This window comes from Mustela lutreola, chromosome 8 (genome assembly GCF_030435805.1).
Source record: "Mustela lutreola isolate mMusLut2 chromosome 8, mMusLut2.pri, whole genome shotgun sequence".
NCBI lineage: Eukaryota > Metazoa > Chordata > Mammalia > Carnivora > Mustelidae > Mustela > Mustela lutreola.
Window position 1 is genome coordinate 129,172,059 of NC_081297.1, and position 23,812 is coordinate 129,195,870.

General features: G+C 36.8%; 1 protein-coding gene across 5 annotated transcripts in view; it reads left to right on the plus strand.

The window, feature by feature from the left end:
* Positions 1-175: 175 nt before the first annotated feature.
* TMPO (thymopoietin) overlaps positions 176-23,812 on the plus strand; it is a 28,828-nt gene continuing 5,191 nt past the window's right edge. For 2 of the 5 annotated variants that reach the window (XM_059186596.1, XM_059186597.1), the window contains exons 1-4: positions 190-742; positions 7,395-7,521; positions 11,121-11,279; positions 16,762-16,859. In XM_059186596.1, the coding sequence (XP_059042579.1) occupies positions 464-742; positions 7,395-7,521; positions 11,121-11,279; positions 16,762-16,859 (663 nt within the window). In that variant the 5' untranslated portion in view covers positions 190-463. Of the gene's footprint in view, positions 743-7,394; positions 7,522-11,120; positions 11,280-12,404; positions 15,126-16,761; positions 16,860-23,812 lie in introns of those variants that run through there. The other 3 variants (XM_059186598.1, XM_059186599.1, XM_059186595.1) reach the window with 2 other exon arrangements.

The window sequence follows — 23,812 nt, forward strand, 5'->3', positions numbered from 1 at the left end:
AGAAACGGACCAGGCGCCGGGGCTCCCGCCCCAGCGGCTTTTAAACTGCGTTTCTACAACCTCTCGCACCGTGCAGCGGCTAATGGAACCCGCGCGAGGGGTCCTACCAATCACCGCCCGGCTTCCTCCCACCGCGGGCCAATGGCGGCGCGCGTTCTTGGGGCGTGGGTGAAACGGGCTGATCTCTCCTTGCTTGTGTAGTGTGTGGGCTGGGGTTGGTGGAGGCTCCTATCTTGGCCGCACTTGGTCCGCACTTGTGCTCGGGGGGCTTTTGTGTCCGGCTTTTGCTTTGCTTTGTGTGTGCGAGTTTTTGCTTTGCTCCGCGGCGCTCCTCCCGGGCAAGAGTCGTAGGGCTCGGAGGCAGCAGCGCGGTCCCCCCCCCCCCCACTCCCCGGGCAAAGAGCGAGCGCGCCGGCGTGAGCTGCGGGTGTGAGGTCTGCGGGGAAGGGGATTCGCCGCGGAGATGCCGGAGTTCCTGGAAGACCCCTCGGTCCTGACGAAAGAGAAGTTGAAGAGTGAGTTGGTCGCCAACAATGTGACGCTCCCGGTCGGGGAGCAGCGCAAAGACGTTTACGTGCAGCTCTATCTGCAGCACCTCACGGCGCGCAACCGGCCGCCGCTCGCCGCGGGCGCCAACAGCAAGGGGCCCCCGGACTTCTCCAGCGACGAGGAGCGCGAGCCCACCCCGGTCCTCGGCTCCGGGGCCGCCGTCTCAGGCCGCAGCCGGGCGGCCGTCGGCAGGGTAAGGACGCTCAGCCGGGGACCACAAAGGCGGGCGGTTGGCGGTTGTCGCCCCTACCCCCGCCTCCCCGCGCGCGCTCGCAGCCCTTCCTCCTTGGCGCCCCCTCTTGCCTCCTCGGCGGCGGGGCTGTCCCCGCGCGGGACCGAGCGGCCGGCCTGTGGGTCTGCGGACGCAGGATTCAGCTTGCAGCTCTGGAAGGGGAGGCCGCTGGAGGGAAGCGTCGCGAAGTTGGGGCCGCGGGACTAGCGGTTGTGTTGTGTGGAAGGTGTGAAGTCGGCGTTTGCTGTTCTGTGGCGCGCGGATAGCCCAGTGTCCCTCGCCCGTCGGGAGTGGGTGTTTCGGCGGGGACTTCCGTGCCCGATTCGAAAGCCCTTTGGGGAGGGTCAGCCTGAAACTGCAGTAGGTCACGTTCGAGCGTTTTCCCGCTTTATTAACTGAAATGACTAGTAACCGAGTCTCAGAGCGCTCCCTGGAGGGCAATTTGTGACGTGCTAATTTCTAACCAAAATTTGAAATAAAGAAATTCCCGCCTTTTTATGGTTTTGCATATGGAGGGCTTTTTGAACCGTTTATGTTTTTCTCGTTAAGTGTTCCAGCAACAGGCTGTGTTTTGGCGGGGCAGTGTTGTTCTAAATTAAAATGAGCACTTAAAAATAACACCGTTAAGCGGTTATCTTAGGCGCCTAGAATATCTGGAAATTCTAGAGGGCTTGGGTTTTTGCTTCTCTTTTCTTTTCTTTTTTTTTTTTTTTAACTTTTTGGTAAATTTTGCATAAGAAAAGGAAAGATTTCGGAAGCCGGAGTTGCTTATTTCTTGACATTCTGATGTATCAGTGATTGCAATTTGGATTTTCTAATCCCGATTAAGTCTCAGATAGGTTTTACCAAATGCATAATCTGTTTGAGAATAATTTGGATTTTGTTCTGTGGGTTTTTATATGCTGTTTTGTTGGCGTGAACTGCGTACTTCTCAGATTTCAAATCATGACAGACCGTAGTTCAAATTGGTGATTGGATGTAATCAATCACGTTGCTTTGTAAGGCTTTGAATGTAGTTCATAGTTGTTGAGTTTGATAACTCAGAAGTACTGCGTTCTTGAAAGTTGTGTTGTTTAGTTTTTAAGGAATCTGTGTGATGTGTTTTTCTGGACTACCAGGTGGAAATGAAAGAAAGATGTAATGTATACTTAACTGAAAGTCTTAATCTGAGCTTAAGAGAAATTGAAAATCTTAATGTCTTAATTCAATGCCTGGCAACTGGGAGTGTCAAATATTTATTCGTTGAATGAAAGACCAACTGTACCTTATTGCTTGGAATGTCTTAGTGGATTTGAAGAAAGCCGGTTTACTTCTCCATATAATAAAGAGAAATTTAAGAGATTCTTAAAGACAAAGCATATTGATTATCTGCTTTTTCCCAGGTCCCATGGAAAAAAATATTCAAATGATTTTAGTAAAGATTTTGGTGGAAATGAAATATTTCCATTTAAATCAGCACACTAAAAAAAAAATGTTCTTCCATAGAACCCTATATTATATTCTGTGTAAATGTATTATTCTTGTAAATGTATTATTCTGTGTAAATGTATTATTCTTGAACCCTGGAAGTACTTGGTTGTGTTTATAATAGGATTGTTTGTTCTTAATTTGATTCATTTTCAGCGGAAACCTCCACCTTCGTTTTGATGCTTTTCCTTCAAAAACTTTTAAAGAGTGTGTCCCAACTAATATAACATTGTATGTTAAGTATACTTCAGTTTAAAAAAAAGAAAAAGTATGTCACAATCTGCTCTGTGTTTTGGAGGTGTAAAAATTTGAGTTCAGTTATCCAGCATTTTTTAATTCCTACCAAGTGTTCATAACTACTGGAGATTGATTTCTGCAGACCCTACCCACTACCATAATTATATAATTTGTTGGATTTTTTTTGTATTCTAATTGATTGTGTTTGTTACACATTTCATCTCAAATTTCCCATGGTATCAGCACCACTCAAAAGTTCTGGGTGAAAGGAATTAATATTTTAAGAGAATCTACAATCTCCAGTGACATGTTATGCCGTTTATATCTCATTTAATGTTTTAATCCATATAAAAAACTATCTCCCAGCTATATATTCAAGTCTTATCTGCCTTGAATTTTTTGTTGTTGTTGTTTTGTTTTTGTTTTTTTTCTGCCTTGAGTTTTTAAAACTCAAATACCAGGTTCAGTGGTGTGCACAACTTGAGAAAGTAGTGGTAGTTGGGCGGTAGCATCACTTTCTGTTTTAAAGCACATTAAGTAAAAGTGACTTTAAATTGAATTTTTAAGTGGTAACTTTTGAGCATTTTATTTATTTTTTTAAAGATTTTATTTATTTATTTGATAGAGAAAGATCATAAGCAGGCAGAGAGAGAGGAGGAAGCAGGCTCCCTAAGCAGAGAGCCCGATGCAGGACTCGATCCCAGCACCCTGAGATCATGACCCAAGCCGAAGGCAGAGGTTTAACCCACTGAGCCACCACCCAGGCACCCCAATTTTTAGCATTTTAAAACAAACCAAACATTACTGTGGCTTGGCCAAGGACTGAGGATATACCTTCTATTTAAACATGGGTTTATGAGGAGTATTTTTGATTGAAGGAGAAATTTTCCATTTAGCCGTGGCCACGGTCTTTTAGATTCATTTGGTGTGATATGACAAATATTTGCATGTTCAAATTTTTGGTTTTGGTTTTCAGTTTTCTTGTTTCTGAGCTTTTTATTTTATGCATCTTGATTATGCCAGTGTTTTTAGGTGTTGAAATTACCTAGATTGTTGACACAAAAATAAACAATCACAAAGTTGGCAATCTGCCTTATGTTCCAAGGTACAAAGCACAGGTATAGCTATTTGGAATCCAGTGGAGCATAGCATTCTTGAATGGTCTGATCTAGCGGATCATGAATTTTTAACAGGAAATATTTAAAGACATGGACTAGAACAGTAAAAAGTATGCTAGCGATGGAGAGTGTTACTTAAATCATAAATTGACTGCCATAGTCTTCAGTAAGGTGTTAAGTGTAGACTTTTGAATTAGAGTGTTCTAGAGTGGGGATTAAAATCCCAGGTCTGCCTCCTATTCGGATGACCTTGAACAATTAACATTATCTATCAAATGCTCAGTTTTCATTTGGAAAATAAGAATAATCTAGTAACTACTAGTAGCTACTTAATTGGGGTTTATTAAAGGTTGCATTTGTTAAGGTATCTAATACTCAGTGGTTGATACCTATTAAGTGTAATTTCTGAATTTTTTTGTGGTTTTTTTTAGCTCCCGAGCAATACAATGTTACCATAATATTTTTTTCAGAATTGGATGAGGTAAATTTGTGAAAGTGATACAGGCCTAAAGTTTGTTCAAATGTTTCTATATTGCTGGAGTTAGTTGTGCCTCTTTGAACTTCAGTTTCCTCTCCTAAAACGGGGATGGATGTTAGTGTCTATCTCATAGGATTTTTAGGATTCTGTGTAAGTTAATACATGTAGGAAGCTATCTGGAACACAACTTGGTATATAGTAAGTGCTCAGTAGAATCTGTTTTATAATGATAATTATTGTTGTGCTTCATCTTGGCTACTAATGGTGGAAATTTAAAAATAAGAGTAGCTGGAGACGCCTGCTGGCTCAGTCAGTAGAGCATGCAACTCTTACTAATCTCGGGGTAGTGAGTTTAAGCCCTGCGTTGGTCGTGGAGCCTGAAGTTTTAAAAAGTAATGAAATAAACAATAGAACTGTTGGATTTTTAAAGTTGAAAAAGACATTAGAGATCATCTGGTAGTTGGGAAGAAACTGGAGAACAGTGCCTGGCATGTAGTAGGTACCTGGTATACCTGGTATTTTTGACTGAATGAAACTAAGATTGTGTGATTTACTCAAAGGAACAAAAACTCTGGATGCAGAAATCAGTACAAATAATGGCTCCTTCTTCCGGATTGAAACTGCTGGCTTGATAATTATGCATAAGATACTAAACTGTCTCCCAGTTTGTAAATCCATTAAATTTGATATTTCATAAAAATAGCAATACAGGGGCGCCTGGGTGGCTCAGTGGGTTGGGCCTCTGCCTTTGGCTCAGATCATGATCAGGGTCCTGGGATCCGCCCTGCATTGGGCTCTCTGCTAAGTGGGGAGCCTGCTTCCCCCTCTCTCGCTGCCTGCCTCTCTACCTATTTGTGATCACTCTCTGTCAAATAAATAAATAAAATCTTTTTTAAAAAATAGCATTACATTTCTGGAACTTTTCTGCCTGAAAATTAAAGATAAAAATCAGGTAGCTTGTTAATTACCTCTTTATTTGACATACCTTATGCTAGTTTATTCCCCTCTGAAGATTTTGTACAGCTGTAGTCTTTCATTATGTTTTAAGAAAATAGAAGACTGTTGGATTCTGCTTTGATTTGATAAGGCTTTGTTATTTCCTTTTTTTTAATATTATTAATTTTTATTTGTGTATGTGAGAGAGAGAGTGGGGGTGGGCAGAGGGAGAGAATCTGAAGCAGACAACCCACTGAGCTTGGAGCTGATACGGGGCTCTATCCCAAAACCCATGAGATCATGACCTGAGCTGAAATCAAGAGTCAGACACTTAACCCACTGAGCCACCCAGGTGCCCCAAGCCTTTTGTTATTTCTTAATGAGAAATGGATTTTTAAAAATAAGTGACTTATTTCTCCCTCACTAGATGACACTTTGATTCACTCAGCAAAACATCTGTCAGATACCTACTCTTCTTTCAGGCAGTCTTTTTTTAAGATGCTTGGGATACAATATGAATATGACAGTGCATCTTCTTTCTGCTACCCTCTTAAATGTTGCATCCAAAACACCTGAGATACATGTTAAAATACAGATTCTCAGGCCCAAGGTTAGGACTCAGACTGGGGTAAAACTTTTTAAAATAGGGGCTAACTTTTCCAAAAGTTTTAAAGTTCTGATAATAAACCAAACTTGGGCACTATTGCTCAAGGAATTTACCATCTGGAGAAGATGAAGTATGTTTACAAGTAGTGGTGTGTGGTGAGTGCCAAAGGCAGAGATTTCTTGAAAACCTCAGGCTGTTGTAAGAAATTAAATTCTTGGATGTTTTCTTGATAATAAAATGTGAAAATTCTTAAGGTGGGAGGGATTATCTACCAGTAATCTGTATTTGATTGATTTTCTTTTATTTAAAGTATATATGTTGTTGTTGGGTTTTTTTTAAGATTTTATTTATTTATTTGACAGAGATATCACAAGTAGGAGGAGAGTCAGGCAGAGAGAGAGAGGAGGAAGCAGGCGCCCCTAAAGTATACATGTTTTATATATTTATATAAGGGAGCTTTTGTTCCCAACCTTCCCACAATTTTTGGAAAATTCAAGTAGGTCATCAACACAGGATTTGGTCTATTTGATATTTTAAAAAATCTTTAAAGAATTCAGGGCTATGATATATAGAGCTCTTAGACTCTCGTCAGCTATTTTGACATTAACGTGTAAGTTGCTTACAGATTTGAGCCTGATCCTATCAGTGCTATGTGTATTAAAGCCTTCTGAAGGTACCCTAACTTTCATAGCCATTTTTTAGTTATATAAAAGATTTCTCTTACTGGCAGTTATCTTTAAAAACTAATTTCTCATAATCTTGCTTTATATAAAATACTTCAAATTTGTATTTGGCTGATTCCCCCCCCTCAGAATTATTAAAAGCAAACAGTCTGTGCAACTATTGTTTTCACCATTTTGCGTAAAATACTTCTAGGATTCAGTATTGACTCATTTGCCTTAAATATCAGTTTGCCTAAATTGACTTTGATATTTGTGACCATTATTTAAAAAGCCTTTTGTTTTGTTTTGTTTTGTTTTTGTTCAGTTCTCTGAGGCTTTCTGGGGTTACTGAGGCATTTTGTAAGGCTGTCTGCCACAACCCTAGAAGGCGCCCATACTTCTGCTCTCTTCTCATGGTTAGCCTTGGAAGTTTATGTAGTTTAGATAGTTCTTCCAGTACAGACTGCCATTGCTTAAGTTGAAATTTCTCTCAAAGCTTGTTCCATGTTCTTTCGCCTTTTCTAAGTAAAACAGCCACATAGAACTAAGTGTGGTGAGGTGACAAAGCTGTGTCAGGAGGTGATAGCCATAAAGTTTGAATTCCTTCATAGGTCAAAAACTGGGCACTAAAGTCACTGTATTTCAGTATTCATTTGGGCTTCTTAAATTCTGATATGCTTGTTTAAAGGAAATCATTTTTAAATATAACTAAGACATATCTTTATGGTAAAGTCTTACTTTCATAGAATAATTTAAACCTTGAAGGATTTTTAAAAGAGGTCAGTAGTTAATTGTATTTCTGGGTGAAAATGTTTAATCCCAGTCTGTTTACTCTTGAATTTTTTATGCCATCATCTCTTCTATAGATAGGTTAGCCAAAACTGACCATTTTAATAGTAATATTTTAAAAGTATGAATTACTTATTATAATATCTTCAAATAACGAGTTGCTTTTAATTTAATTATATTGTTAAGGCCTGATAAAGCTATAAATCAACAGAGGGTATGTTTGCAGGTTTATCGTATACAGTCTTAATTATATAGTAGTATAGTAAAAAGAACATTTTTTTTAGACTCTGTGTAAATAATAACTGGACTTTCTTTACAGAAAGCCACAAAGAAAACTGATAGACCCAGACTAGAAGATAAAGATGATCTAGATGTAACAGAGCTCACTAATGAAGATCTTCTGGATCAGCTTGTGAAATATGGAGTGAATCCTGGTCCTATTGTTGGTAAGTTGGTAAAATTTCCTTTTCTGTGAGTGCCCTACATTGTTTTCTTGTCTTGTCTAGCAGTTAAGAGTTTGGGTTCTAAGGAACAATCTGTCATTAATTATTTATGTGGTCAGGACACAAGTTCCTTGACTATAAATGAGGAAAATAAAATGTGAAAAATGAATTTAGATAATCTCCAAGATTATCTCTGTTGTTGAAATTGTTTCACATGGTGTTCATGTCACAAGTACCTGGTGAGACATAGGGATCTAACATGACAACTGAGGAAAATATGAGGTGACATAGTGGGCCAGGTTCATCCAAATCTGTAAATGGGTGACAGACTTATTAATATAACCCAAGTTAATCAATTCCTAGCATAGTACCCATTTTTAGTTATCATTAAAAGTACCGTTTTTAAAGTCTTGTTTTGATTAGAAATCAAGAGTGGTCCCTTAAAGAACAAACTTAAAAAAGAAGACTTGAAACTAAAAACAATGGATTTCTATCATTTGGTTACTACTGGTGATTTTTGCCTTAATTTTGGAGGGTCTTGACAGTAACCTAAAGATGAGAAATGTCTGTTTTGGTATTATTTTTTTGGCAGACAAGAGATCACAAGCAGGCAGAGAAGCAGGCTCCCTGCTGAGCAGAGAGCCCGGTGCCGGGCTCCATCCCAGGATTTTGGGATCATGACCTGAGCAAAAGGCAGAGGCTTAACCCACTGAGCCACCCAGGTGCCCCTGAATTGTGTAAAATTTTAAACACTGGACAAATCACAAGAGACTCAACCATAGGAAATTGAGGGTTGCTAGAGGAAAAGGGGGTGAGGGATGAGGTAACTGGGTAAGGGGCATTAAGGAGGGCACATAATGTAATGAGCGCTGGGTATTATGTAAGACTGATGATCACGGACCTTTACCTCTGAAACTAATGATATACTATATGCCAATTAATTTAAATTAAATTTAAAAAAATTTTTAAAAGATTATTTATTTGACAGAGAGAAATATCACAAGTAGGCAGAGAGGCAGGCAGGTGCCAGAGGAGTGAAATTTTAACCCAGTCAGTCTGGAATTTCCTTGTCCACACTTGTGAGGTAATATGGATAAGACCACCTGCTCTGCCCCTTAAGGGGAAGGTGAACTTGCCTGAAACAATCTTTACTTTTGCTAGCAATCTTCCTGTTTCTGCCTTTAAAATTCTATTCAGTATAGTTCCTTGCAGCTCCTTTCTACTTGGAAGATGGGATGCTGCCCAATTTATGAATCATTGAATAAAGTCAATTAAGTCTTCAAATTTATTCAGTTGAGTTTTGTGTTTTAATAGTACACAGGTTTTTGGATCTTCATTTCTCTTGGGTCAGTACCTAGGAGTAGACTAGCTGGGTCTTGGCATGCATGCGTGTAAGTTTGCTTTTATAAGAAACCACCAAACTGACTGGAATATTTTGCATTTCCACTGACCATACATGAGCATTCTTGTTGTTCCCCATCTTTGCTAGCACTTGAGATTGCTAGCACTTGAGATTGAGTTTTTGAGTCATTCTGATTGGTGTGTAGTAGGATCTCTGTGTGGTGACTAGGTCTTTCCCTAATGAATAATGATGTTGAGCATATTTTCATGGGTTTATTTAAGGATCTTAGTATTTTGCGTATTTTTCAGTTGGGTGGTTTTGTTACTGAATTTTGAAAGTTTTTTTTTTTTATATTCTGATTACTTTTTTTTAAAAATCTGATATATATCTTGGGATATATCAACACATACATGATAGATCTTGGGAGATGTATTTTTTCTCAAGCTGTGCCTGGTTTTTTTCACTCTTTTAAATAACTTTTTTTTTTTAAGATTTTATTTATTTATTTGACAGAGAGAGAGATCACAAGTAGGCAGAGAGGCAGGCAGTGAGAGAGGGGGAAGCAGGCTCCCTGTTGAGCCGAGAGCCCAGTGCAGGGCTCCATCCCAGGACTCTGAGATCATGACCTGAGCCAAAGGCAGAGGCTTAACCCACTGAGCCACCCAGGTGCCCCACATTAAATAAAATTTTTTAGAAATTTGAACACTGGCAATTTGAGGATTTGTTTTTGTTTTTGTTTTATCTATAGGTGAAGTTGCAAACAAAAATTTAGAATGTTACCTTTCATTTTATTTAGCATAGTACTTCCAAATAGCTGGAAGTAAGCCTATGAATATAATTACCAACAGACATTTGGTGCACTTTTGAATTTTTCATTTAAAATTCCAAAAGGGAGATGCTACAAAAATGTGTATTATATATCAATGTATATAGTAAGTTACATGGTGGCATACCAGCTCTTCATTTTTTCTCAACCTTTTTGGGGTATAATTGACAAGTTACATATATTTAGTATGTATAACTTGATGTTTTTGTAGTATATATTGTAAAGTGATCACTGTGATCAAGCCAGTTAATATATCTATCACCTCACAGTTTTAGTTTGTGTATGGATGTGTGATGAGAGAGCACTTAGCGTCTACTTCTGCAGATTTGAAGTATATAAAGGCCATTCTAGATATTAGATTTCCAGAACTTAATTCATCTTGCAGAAATTTTGTACCTTTTGACCAACATCCTCTAGTTTCCCCTCCATCTTAAAACTACTTATGTAACATTTTGAGATGTGTTGTTTCTAAAATATGTATATTTATCATCATTGTATTCATCTTATAGAAACCAGGGAGACATGCAGCTAGTGTAAAATAGAAAATAAAAGCTATTTTTGGTTTTAAATTGTCATTCATGCTGAAATGTGTTAAAAATGTGTTGATAATCCATTTTATTTTGCTATCTAATTGGTATGTAATTTCTGCTTGTGGCACACATTTTCCATAATAGGTTATTTTAATCTTAAAGTAGTTTTATCTAAAATGATGTACGTCTTAAGTATATACAATTTTTTTAAAGATTTTATTTATTTGAGAGAGAGGGTACAAGTAGGGGTGGGGGGAAAGGGCAGTGGGAGAGAGAGAAGCAGGCTTTCCACTGAGCAGGGAGCCTGATATGGGGCTCAGTCCCAGGACCCCAGGATTGGAACCCGAGCCAAAGGCAGACACCCAACCCACTGAGCGACCCAGGTTCCCTCAAAATTTATACAGTGTTATATGAAAATATATTCAACTAAAAAAGTTGTTTGTATGCCTTTTCTTTTCCCCTAACTGAATGGCTCTTTTTAGGCATATTAAACTCTGAGAGTCATGGGATTTTAATCATAGTATTCAGAGGAATACGGTTTATAAAAGTGATTTTTTTTTCTACAAGGCAAATACTATTACGTAGTACTGGGGAAAAATATACAGAGTCCAAGACGTTTCAGTCAAAAATACTTGGTCATACATGGCTCTTTAGTAGGTGATCTATAGTAAGATTTATATCAATCTACTATGTATTTCATGTTACTAAAAGAAACATTGTTGTAATCATGTATTAAAATCTCAGAAAAACACCTATTTTAGAAAAGAATCCTTTATATAGTTTTTAAAGCACTTACATGTAGGAAAGGAAAGAGTGAATATAACATTTTAATGTTGCTAAAGACAGTGAGTAGGATCTTAAACAAGACAATACAAATGCTAAACCAAGTTCTGCCTTAATACAGGAACAACCAGGAAACTGTATGAGAAAAAACTGTTGAAACTGAGGGAACAGGGAACAGAGTCAAGATCATCTACTCCTCTGCCAGCAATTTCTTCATCAGCAGAAAATACAAGACAGAATGGAAGTAATGACTCTGACAGATACAGTGACAATGAAGAAGGTAAAATTTTAAATGATGTTAGTCAAATATATATAATTTTTTTCAGACTCATAAGGTACAGTAACCATGAAGAAGATAAAATTTTAAATATTACCAAGTTACATGTAACTTTTGTTCATATCATCAGTAATCCTCTAAGTAATTTCATTTGAGTACCTTTTGAGAATTCTAAGAAACAGAAATGTACAAATGTCTGATTTTTTTTTTTGGTCACCTAAAATTGCCAGGTACCTTTTTTCTTCAAATTTCATTTTTCTAAAAGACTAAAGTATTAAAAATAAAGATTAAGTTCCCCCACTTACCCTTTCCAAGTAGTATTAACACAGAAGCAACCACCGTAATTTGTTGCTAATCTTTCCAATCCATTTTTAAATGCCTTTTTTTTTTTTTTTTTTTTTTTTTTGAAAGTAGGCTCCATGCCTAGTCTGGAGCCCATTAGGGCTTGAATTCACAATCCTGAGATCAACACTTGAGCTGAGATGAAGAATCGGATACTTGACCAACTGAGCCACATAGGCGCCCCAAATACTTTTTTATATGCATCTAAAACATAATATTATTTTGAACTTTTAAAAAATTTATATAAATAGCATGTGAAATCTTTTCACTTGCTTTTGAGATCTCATCCTACTGATAGATTACATATGTGTCCAGTTTATTATAATTAGTATATAATGGTAGTATTTATAATATGGCATATATTCTGTTCTCTGTTGATATTTAAATTTATAGTTTTGCTAGATAATGTGATTTCAGGGCACCTATGAAGCAAATATTTTGACGTATTTTTAGTGGACTGTTATAGGAAAATTTGACCATAATATTTAAGTATTTTTTGAAAATAGTATGTGAAATTAATGACCTTTCTATAATAAGAACAACTTGATACTTTTTAATTTTTTAATTTCATATAACTTGTTTGTCAGTTTCATGATTATTTAATTTGATTCAAATTACTTATATCTTCATAAGCACTGCCTGCCAGGGCACAGTGTGTTGATTGGTTGTTCAGAATATGAAATATAGTCTTTTCCTTCAACAGCACTATGTTAGCAAGGAGGCAAAGAATAAAATTAGCTTGAACACAAGTAATGCTTAAACTTCCTGCCTCTTTTGCCTCTACAGGAAAGAAGAAAGAACACAAGAAAGTGAAGTCCACTAGGGATTTTGTTCCTTTTTCTGAACTTCCAACTACTCCCTCTGGTGGATTTTTTCAGGGTATTTCTTTTCCTGAAATCTCCACCCGTCCTCCTTTGGGCAGGACTGAACTACAGGCAGCTAAGAAAGTTCATACTTCTAAGGGAGACCCACCTAGGGAACCTCTTATTGCCACAACCTTGCCTGGCAGGGAACAATTGCAGAAGTTAGCCTCTGGAGGGAATTTGTTTACTTCCTCCAAGTCTAGCCATGATAGATGTTTAGAGAAAAGTTCTTCGGCATCTTCTCAGCATGAACTCGCTGCCATGTTGGTCTCTGCTGCAGCTTCTCCTTCACTGATTAAAGAAACCACCACTACTTGCTATAAAGATATAGTAGAAAACATTTACCATGGAGAGAAAAGTGGAATTCAACCATTGTGTACTGAGAGGTCCCGTGTTTCAGATCAGTCAGTTCTCTCCAGTGAAAGGAAAGCACTAGAAGAGTCTGAGAGATCACAAGTAATTTCTCCACCACTTGCTCAGGCAATCAGAGATTATGTCAATTCTTTGTTGGTCCAGGGTGGGGTAGGTAGTTTACCTGGGACTTCAAACTCTACAGCCCCACTGGATGTAGAAAACAGATGGAAGAGAATTGATCGATCTAATTATCAAGACACTGAGTCCCTGTCTCCTCCACGAAAATTCCCTCGGCTCAGTGAAAAGTCAGTAGAGGAAAAGGATTCAGGTTCCTTTGTGACATTTCAAAATACACCTGGATCTGAACTGATGTCATCTTTTGCCAAAACTGTTGTCTCTCACTCACTCACTACCTTAGGCATAGAAGTGTCTAAGCAGTCACAACATGAGAATACAGATGCCCCAGAACTATCTTTTCCCTTCCATGAATCTATTTTAAAGGTAATTGAAGAGGAGTGGCAGCAAATTGACAAACAACTGCCTTCATTGGCATGCAAGTATCCAATTTCCTCCAGAGAGGCAACACAGATATTATCAGTTCCAAAAGTAGATGATGAAATACTGGAGTTTATTTCTGAAGCCACTCCACCAGTAGGTATTCAGGCAGCTTCCACGGACTCTTGTGATAAACAGTTAGACTTAGTACTTTGTAGAACATATGAAGCTGCAGCATCAGCATTGCAGATTGCAACCCATACTGCCTTCATAGTTAGGGCTCTACAGGCAGACATTAGTCAGGCTGCACAAATTCTTAGCTCAGATCCTAGTCATTTGCACCAGGCACTTGGGATTCTGAGCAAAACATATGATACAGCCTCATTTCTTTGTGAAGCTGCATTTGATGAAGTAAAGATGGCTGCCCATAGCATGGGATCTTCCACTTTAGGTCGCCGCTATCTCTGGCTGAAGGATTGTAAAATTAATCCAGCTTCAAAGAATAAGCTGGTGGTTACTCCCTTTAAAGGTGGAACATTATTTGGAGGAGAAGTGTGTAAAGTAACTAAAAAGCGTGGAAATAAACGCTAATAAAGTTAAGAATAAAAATACCTATTTGATCTTTGATACGGGGAACTTAGCAGCTTCCCTAAGAATTTCAAGTGCTTTTATGCCAAGATTTTGAAGATCTTTTTAGACTCCAGATTGGGCTATTTTCTGCCCATCAAGTTATAGTATCAAACTATTTGCCTACATAGAACTGCCTATATTTTTTCAGTTGCACAGATAGAAAAAGCCTGATAGAAACAATTTAAAGATTTCTGGGTCACATTTTTGCCTCATACAGTTCATTCTTTCCTACTAAGATTTTACAATTCTCCAAGACTAAGAAAACGCTAATAGCTAGAATATAAGTGGAGTCTTCACTGATTTAAATATTACTATATATTTTTTCACTTTCTGGAACTTGTCTACAATTTTTTTCTTTTATTCTCACTTTTGTTTGTTTTTCCTTCTGTATTCCTTCATAATATTCTAGATCAATGAAATTCAAAGTGCCATACTATAGACAGTTACTGATCCACAGATAAATATGCACCAGAATTTGAATCTAGAGACACTTTTTAGATGAATGACAGTGCTTATTTTTGTGGGAAATTTTTATTGATAGAACAGTGTGCCAGTTTACATTCTGGTGCAAGTGTCTCATTTCTTCAAGGACTGGTATCACACAGTTCATGGACCACACCTTACAAAATAACTGCTTTAAACCATGTAATTGTGGAATGGTGCATTCTAACTATCACTGTAGTGTGTCAGATGAACTAGACACTGGAAAAGTGGGGCTTTTTTTTTTTTTTTTTTAATAATTTCAGGTTATGTTGTGGTTCATGGATGGTTAGATTTAATCTAAATTCTAAAAGCAGATTTAAGCTATTTTTTAAAAATTCCTAAGAAACACTATATTCCTTTGTATAAAGCAGTATATTGTGTTTTCATTTCTATGATTGTAAGATGAGTCTAACTATAGAAACATTTAATAATCAAATTTCTTTGTATTTTTATGGAAAATAGTAGTGTTAAGTATCAGCAAAGTTCAGTCCCTTTGGTACTCCTGGCAATTATTATATTTTTACTATACATGTCCATCTTTGCATCTTCCTGGGAGTAATTTTGTCATTTGTCTTCTGGAATGTACATGTATACATGTACCTACTAAGTGCTATGTGACTTTTTCTAATGTATTACTGTAGAATGCTTCTGCAAATTCAATAAAGTTGTAATTTGAACAGTTTCGTGTGGTCTCCAGAAACATGTTGTATGTGTGTTTTATTCTTGGAGTTGCAACAAGTTAGGTATTTGTTCTTGAACGTTTCCTTTCCATTTCTTCATTGAAACTTGCTTAAGATTCCAATGGTATAGTTTAAAATACTCTACTTATTCTTGTGTGGTTTTTCTTCTGTTAAAGACCATGTTTTTATTGGCTGTTGGAATTTAAATTTGAAAGGAATTAATCTATAACCAGATACTTTATTTGTTTAATCAGTTTCTGCTCAATTACCATTGGGTTCTTTGCTTTGTGATTTCTCATTCTTAGATTTTGAATTAATAAAACATAAGGTTTATAATGCTAAAGGTTGTCACAAACTTAAATATATCAATAGATAGATTAATAGACATTTGGGGAGGTGAGGGAGGGGCTGATACATTAATCCTAAGTAAAATTGAACTATTTGAACTAACATAGTAAAAATTACTAGTTGGGAGAAAATTGCAAGTAGACTCTGGACTGACTAGTACTAGACTAGATAGATAATAAAACCTAACTGTCCTGACTACTTTTTAGCACCAGCGCACCAAGTTCATGAAAAGCTAAGCTTTTTAAGAATTAACTCTATTTCTATCTTTGGTAGGAAAGTACTCTAACTTAAATTTTTGATAATACAAGTTTTAGTAGTCACAACAGACATTAATTTTGCTATACTATGATAAATGATGACAAAAATGTGGGACTTAACTGAAACTTTTATAAGTCTTTAAAAATCTAGCTCTTCAGGGGCGCATGGCAGGCTCAGTCGGCAGAACATAGGACTCTTGGGGTCATGAATTCAAGCCCCATGTTGGGTTTAGACATTACTTTAAAGAAAAAAAAACCCCAACTAGTTCTTCAAATGGTGATAAAAATGAAGGCTAGGAGAACAGAATATTGAAGACTATAAAAAGATATATTTGAGTTGGTTAGCATTATGGTGAAATGCTAATTAATATATATGCACTGGCTTCTCTTCAAATAAATGTTACTTTTATTATGGAGTGACCTGTGAGTATTACTTTCTGTGATCAGGATTCTTTATTACCTCCTTAGTTGTACCCAGATTTTATAATCACATCAAAACAGAAGTGAGGACTTTTAAACTACACTGAAGTATCAAAGTCATTGCAATTACTTTTTTTAGAGGCTTAATACCATACAGTGTTTTCAGTCTTAAAGTTCCTATAGCTTTTTTCTTCTGTATTTCAAATTTTAATGACTAACCCTTGTTTATATAGTAGTAATGCACTGTATGAACAAAAGAATATTAGCAACTGTGTATTTTAATAGCCTCTTCCTTTATCCAAGTAGTTTTTTTGTGGAAAGCCTCCATGGGCAGTTTGAATTCACTTTATGTTTTAGGCTATTAGTCCCAGGAAAAGGGAAGAATAGGAAGAAACAGTGAACAGATGGAGTAGGGGAGATGAACAAAACTGGAATAAAATAATGGAAAAGTAAAGTTTTTAAAGACATATTGCAGTTGAATAGTCATGGTCTGTTGAGGTAATAACCAATAGGTTTTAGAATGCCTAAAACCAAGTTTCCAGAATAATGTTAGGATGACATTGTAATTTATTGTATATTTCAGAGAGTAATGTTTCTCCGATATTATTTCCAGACTCTAAAATAGAGCTCAAGCTTGAGAAGAGAGAACCACTAAAGGGCAGAGCAAAGACTCCAGTAACACTCAAGCAAAGAAGAGTTGAACACAATCAGGTATCTTTAGTTTTATGATCACTGTGTTCAGGTATAAGTAATCTGACAACACTAATTTGCTTGTGTCCTAGCCTTTGGTTAAATAAACTCCAGCGCACTCAATGAAGTGTTCATTCCATTGTTCATTAAATGGCATTAGAAATCTAAACTTCATGTTTTTTGTCAGTAGTGTAGCCTGTGCTTACTGCAAAAGCAAGTGTTTAATAAATGTCTCATTTGTGTTTGATTTTGTGCTGAGCATGGTTCAAGGCCAGTCATATACTGCCTTTTAAGGGAAATATTTTAAAAGGTGGAAATAAATGCCTAAGCATTTTTTTTTTAAAGGAAAGGAAGGATTTTATATGTAATCTTTAGGTTTCTAACTTTGCTTTTACTTTTGCTTGTCTTCTGTGACTTTTCCCTCAACTCTGAAGCTAGTCTGTTCCTAAGACTACACTTTTCTTTCCTTATCTGAGGTGAAAATTTATCTTTTTCATTGTAGGTGAGGCAAGATACAGTTTTTCAAAAGGAAAATGTAGGAAACTAAGTGAGAACTAATAAACACAGGTATAAATGAACTAATTTACAGAGAACAAATTATTGACTAATCTAGCATTGATTTGGCTGACCTTTACAAGATAGCTATCCCAGGAGTGATTTTCCTTACCCTTATTTTGTCTAGCTTGAAAGATTTGTCTAGTTGGTTATTTATCTGTTCCATCTTCTCTTTGTCATTTTAAAGCCACGCATCCTCAGAGTAAGTTCTTGATTTCTTAAGCCATGTCTAACTGGGTTTGATGACTTGATAAGTTGAATTTCAGAATTCTTTGTTAGAAATAATCTTGGTGATTATGGAGAATGTATAGAGCGCTCTGTGGAAGATTTTGTTTAATATAGAACCAAATACTGGAATAAAGATATTGCCCTTTTATTTAGTAGGGAAGAGCTCCAGGGTCATGCTGAAGAATAAGGAAATAATAAAGCAAGAGAAACTAAGAAAATCTAGTGAAGGACGATGAAATAGACAAGTATGGAGAATTTTAGTCCACAGTATGAAGGCGGGAGGGTATAGTGCCATCAAGAATGCTGGACTGATCAGATAATAGGTTAAAAGCCAGGATGAAGGATGGTATTATAGATGGTGTAATTGAGTTGGGGAATCCAAACTGAAGGACAGGGTAAATAGATTTAGGAGATGATTATGGCCCTCACAAAATTTAAAAACATCAAGAAAATTGGAGGGAAGAGTTCAGTGACCCCCTAGTCTCAGAGCCTCACAAGTTTCAACATTTTACTGGTCTTACTTCATTTTCACCTCTACCTTCCAGCTTTTTAAATTACTTTTGGTATTGCTGTTTTGCTTTTTTTGCTGGAATATATTAAAGTGAATCTCTGACATCATTTCACACATTAAAATGTCAGTATTTCAGTGTATATCTCAAAAAGATAGCTGTTTCATTCATACATATAACAACAATGCCACTATCACACCTAATAAAATTAATAATTCTTTCATGTGTAATCTATTCAAATTTCTCCAGTTTCAGAAATATCTCTTATGATTAAATTACTCAAATCAGGATCCAAGTAAGCTACACATACTGTTTGGTATTTGTTTTGTTTTGTTTTTATCTCGTAAGTCTATAGCTGTCTCCACTGCAAGTTTCCCCTCTATTAATTTGGTGAAGAGACCAGGTCAGTTCTCTCCAAAATTTCCCACATTCTGGATTTGGAGGATTGCTTCTTCAAGTGTCATTTAATCTCTTATTCTATAACTGTGCTTTCGCATGCAGACTGGAGTTAGACCTATAGTAGAGCTGTGTAGTTAGCAGACCTTTCTGTGATGATAGAAGTGTTCTTTGTATCTGCTGTCCATTGTGGTAGCATGTGGCTATTGAATACTTGGAATGTGGCTTGTGTGGTATAGAAATTATAACTTTAATGTTACTTAAATTTAATTAGCTACATATGGCTAGTAGTTACCATGTAGTTACCATGTTGAACAGCATAGATCTAGAGAATTGGTTAGATTCAGGTTCAGTTTCTTTGGCACAAATACTTCATAAATGGTGTTCTGGTTTTTATATTGCATCATTTCATGAGGCAAATGATACCAAGTTAGTAGGTTCAGGTGTTGAAAGCATGATCCATCCATCCATTTTAAAGTCCCATATCACCCTTTCATTTAATGGTTATGACTGTCATTTATGATTATTGCCTACATCTACTATTTTGGTTGTAAGGTAATGATTTTTCTCATTCTCTTACTCCATTACATCTGTAACTGGAATTCTTTTAAAGAGAACTTTTCCCTCATGACCTGCATAGTTATCTTCAAATAAAATTCACACAGGAGAGCCAGCATAATTTGCCAGCTTTCAAATTAAAGCCTAGTCACTTTGAAAGGTGATCAATAAAATCTTTTTTAACTAGTATGGTTTTTATCTATTTCATTTATGACCAGTTATCCTCACCATTCTTTTTCCATGTTCAAACTGTGCCATCTTTAGCCATTAGGTTCCTCTTGTTCTGTGTTGGTTCCTGTGTCATTTTATTGACCCTGTTTGTCTTTGATAGTTTCTTGTTTTCTGCCAAAGTAAGATGTCCCAGGCTCATGTATGGTGCCTGCCTTTTACCAAATCAGCCCTTTTCCCAAAGAACCCTAATTCTTTTCATTGCAAATATTATTTGGAGGCTACCTACAATCTGCATGGTAGGCTGGTCATTTCTGCTGGGTTGTCATTGCTTCTAGGCATTTTTACTGGTAGAGCTAGGAGTACTTATTTTTTAGAAAGAGAAAATAAATCATGAGTTCATCAAATTTATGAATGCAAGCTATCTAACTTTTGGGTGTTCTGCCTATATCTCTTAATGCTGAGTGTATTGGTTCTTAAAATAATGTGATTTATGTAGTTACCACTATATAGATGTTTCAACATAATACAGTGCTCTTGATCATAAGGCTGCTAAATGGCAGTTTTGACAGTGGGGGGCGGGGTTGCAGTTTTTGTCTTTTGAGCATAAAATCAAAATACTGTGCTTCAAATCACTTGAGTGAATTTTCTTTCATAACTTTTCAAATATTGAATATATAGTTTTATTTAGGCAAAATAAGATGGAGTCAGAAATTTGGCTTTTTTCTTTGTTCCTTCCATTTGTAGGCAACTTGCTGTTATGTTGGGCTTAATTTCTTTTTGAAAACAATAAGTAAATACATAGATTTATACACTTATTTTTGCTTCCCTCCTTACATAAAAGGCAATAAACTTTGCACATTTCTACCTTTCTGGTAATCTAAACATGGAGGTCACTCTGTATCAGAATACAGTCTAGCCATCTTCCTCATTGCTCTGTACCACTGAATGTCCTTGCATTTTATGGATGTACTGTATTTTATTCAGCTGTTTTCCTTCTAGTGGGTATTTGGATTATTTTCAGTTATACTGTTTAGGTAATGCAAAGATGAATTGATGAACAACGGTTTGCATGTATCTTTTCATATTTTAGCCAATTTATCTTGAGGAAATCTAGAATTGAAATTACTGGGTAATTTTGCTAGATGCTATACAAATCCCCTGCATAAGAGTTGAAGCATTTTGCATTCCTACCAGCAATGTATGACTGTACCTTTCTCTAATGGAGGGATAGGACACTGTTCAGAGAAAAAAATTAATATGAGTTAACCACATTACTAAACTGGTAGTTCCTCAGAGTAAAGTGGCTTTTAATTATACTGTTTCTTTTTATAACTTAGTTTTATGTGAACATTTTGTTCAGAGCTTATATTTTTACTGACAGATCTATAGCTACCTTTTAATAGCCCAGCTCCTGCATTCTCTTGTGCCTCAACTGCCTACTGTCCTTTTTGCCTATTGAAAGGCAATGTGAGGTTTTTGTTTCTTTCTCCTCTTGGTTTCCTGATAAATTAAGAGGAGTTGCTGCAGAACATCTTGCTGTAGTTAGTTTTTGATACAGAGTATATAGCATCACATGAACTAATTTTACATAGCAATGAATTTCTTTTCAGTCAGTAATTTTCACTTGTTTGTAGTGGACTCTGGTAGAAAAAAATCTTCAGAATATCTTTTCTGGTGTGTGAAGAGGTGTCAATTAGTTTTCTATGAAGGTGATTAATTCTAAATAGATAATAATAGTGAAAGAATTAATAAAACTAGTTGACAGTCCTCAACCAAAGACTTCAATAAACTTGGACAAAAGGAAATATAAATGATTTATAGTAAAAAGTTGCTTTCCCCACCCCTTCCTTGGTATTCCCACAGGCAACCAATGTATTTCTTGTGTTTCCTTCCATAGAAGAAAATAAAAGAATCTTTAAATGGAACTTGATTTTAATGTCAAAGATGAGTAATATAAATATAAACATGTTATTTTTTTTATCAACCATAATAGTTTCAGTAGATGTTGGTAAAATTTTTGGTGAAGAGCTCATTTCTGTTCAAAATATAACATGGAAAATTGTGGAATTTGGTAGAAAACCCAATTTTAAGGAAGTGATACTTCCCCTCATCCCCACCTTCATGGACAAAAATAAAATATCTGGTCTTTATATTTTATCAGTTTTATTGGCCCTTTCAAGAAATAGGGGTGCCTGGGTGACTCTGATTCCAGAGTCCTGGGATCAACCCCTCATTGGGCTCCCCACTCGGTAGGGGGCCTATTTTTCCCCTTCCCTCTGCCACTCCCCCTGCTTGTGCTCTCTTGCTTTCGCTCACTCTCTCAAATAAATAAAAAAATCATTTAATAAAAAAAAATGTAGTTTTTAGGGGTGTCTTGGTGGCTCAGTCATTTGGGTGTCTGTCTTCAGCTCAGGTCATGATATCAGGGTCTTCCTCAGTGGGGAGTCTGTATCTCCCTCTCCCTTCGCCCCTTTCCCTGACTTGTGCGAGCTCCCTCGCTCTCCCCCCCCCACCGCCCCGTCTTTCAAATAAACAAAATCTTGGGGCACCTGGGTGGCTCAGTGGGTTAAGCCTCTGCCTTCGGCTCAGGTCATGATCCCAGAGTCCTGGGATCAAGCCCTATATCCGGTTCCCTGCTCAGCAGGGAACATGCTTCCTCCTCTCTCTCTGCCTGCCTCTCTGCCTGCTTGTGACCTCTCTGTGTCAAATAAATTTTTTTTTTTTAAATGTAGTTTTTAATTCTTTGAAGAGTTTCAAAATACTTAGTATCTACTAATAATACCAGATAGGCTGTCAAACCAGAATATTTTTAAAATAGTGCTTTTAATTAATTTTACTGGCACTGAGCAATTGACTATGAAAGAGGAAACAGAATTGAATGTAGTTTTAAGAAGATACTTGACTTTGAGATGCATCACAATTCAGTTACAGGATCTTAAACCAGGTGTTCTCAATGCTGGCTGCACATTAGAATTCCCTCAGGAGTTATAAAAATTAACTATTCCCAAGGCCCCTCTAGAAGAGATTCTGACTTAATTGGACCAAAGTAGGGTTTGGGGCATTTGATATTTCTCAGAAGCTCCCAGTTGATAATTGTGCTGCCAGATTGAGAACCTCTGATTAAAACTATTTATTGTTCCTATATAATTTAACAGATTTGTCCTTAGATTTGTGTGCAGCAGATATTTCCTAATGGATAGCAGGAAAAGGAACCCAGAGTTTCCAACTGTGAGTTAAAGAGAAACTCTTACACGTTAAATCCCAAATATAAAGAAATAGAAAATTAGGAATGAAACTATGTTTGTAACTTGTTCTGGTAGTAATGTTGCCATGAAATAAGCATTCTTACTGGATAAGCGTTCTTGTCCCAGGATAAGAGTGAAATACATCTGTCTTTAAAATTAATAGGCACTCAAAATCTTTAAAAAAAAAAAAAAAATGGGCACCTGGGTGGCTCAGTGGGTTAAGCCGCTGCCTTTGGCTTAGGTCATGATCTCAGGGTCCTGGGATCAAGTCCCTCATCGGGCTCTCTGCTCGGCAGGGAGCCTGCTTCCTCCTCTCTCTCTGCCTGCCTCTCTGCCTACTTGTGATCTCTCTCTGTCAAATAAATAAATAAAATCTTTAAAAAAAAATTAATAGGCACTCACTTGAATATAAAAAATCAATTACTTAGATAAAATACTAGCTTGAGAGCAGAAGCGACAATATACGCACACTCTAGTACAATACTGATCATTGGTGGATGATCTCTGGTTAATTTCTTTGGTAATAGTGGCTTCAAAGTTGAATAAATTGCTACTTGGAATGCAGAATCTCAGGCCATACCCCAGAGCTGCTGAATCAGAATCTACATTTTAACAAAAGCTCCACATGATTAATATGTATATTATAGTTTGAGAAGTATTAGTCTAGTGGTTTTTAAGCTATTATGTAAGGACTACTAAATTATTTTTTAAGTGAAGAAAAATCAGTTCCCTTCTCAGGGAGATAGGAGTCTGGGACTGGAAGATACCAGTGACCCATCACTAACGCTCTCTTTCTGTAGTGAGAAGTGGGTAATCACTTGGGTTTGGCATTGATGTTACAGGCTTGCCAGTTTGTGAAAGAGGTGACCACCAGATTTTGTTGTCAATTTTGTTGCTCAATGTTGTCAGTGACATCTGGGAACTTTTAAGTTCAGATAGCTGTGTGTAGATTATAATTTAAACTGAACCTATTTAAATAATCCTACTTGGAAAGGATAATGTTTAATTTGTGCTAACAATTATAAAATTTTATTTTGTTTTTAAAGGAAACTGCCTTGTTACAATAAATGACTTTCTTATAAGTCATGATCAGCCTGCTTTTTGTTTAGACAGCCAAAGAGATGCAGTTGTGATACGAGAGCCAAATAGCAAGTCACAAAAGGAGCTGGTGATAACTTAAGTGCTTTTTTTTCTTCTTGCTTTTATTACAATTTGTGAGCTCCTATGTGTTTTACCATAGTCTAAGTGTCTTCCGATGCCTGCATATTGGTTCAGTCAATACATTTTAGAAATATTTTGAGGGCATTGCATT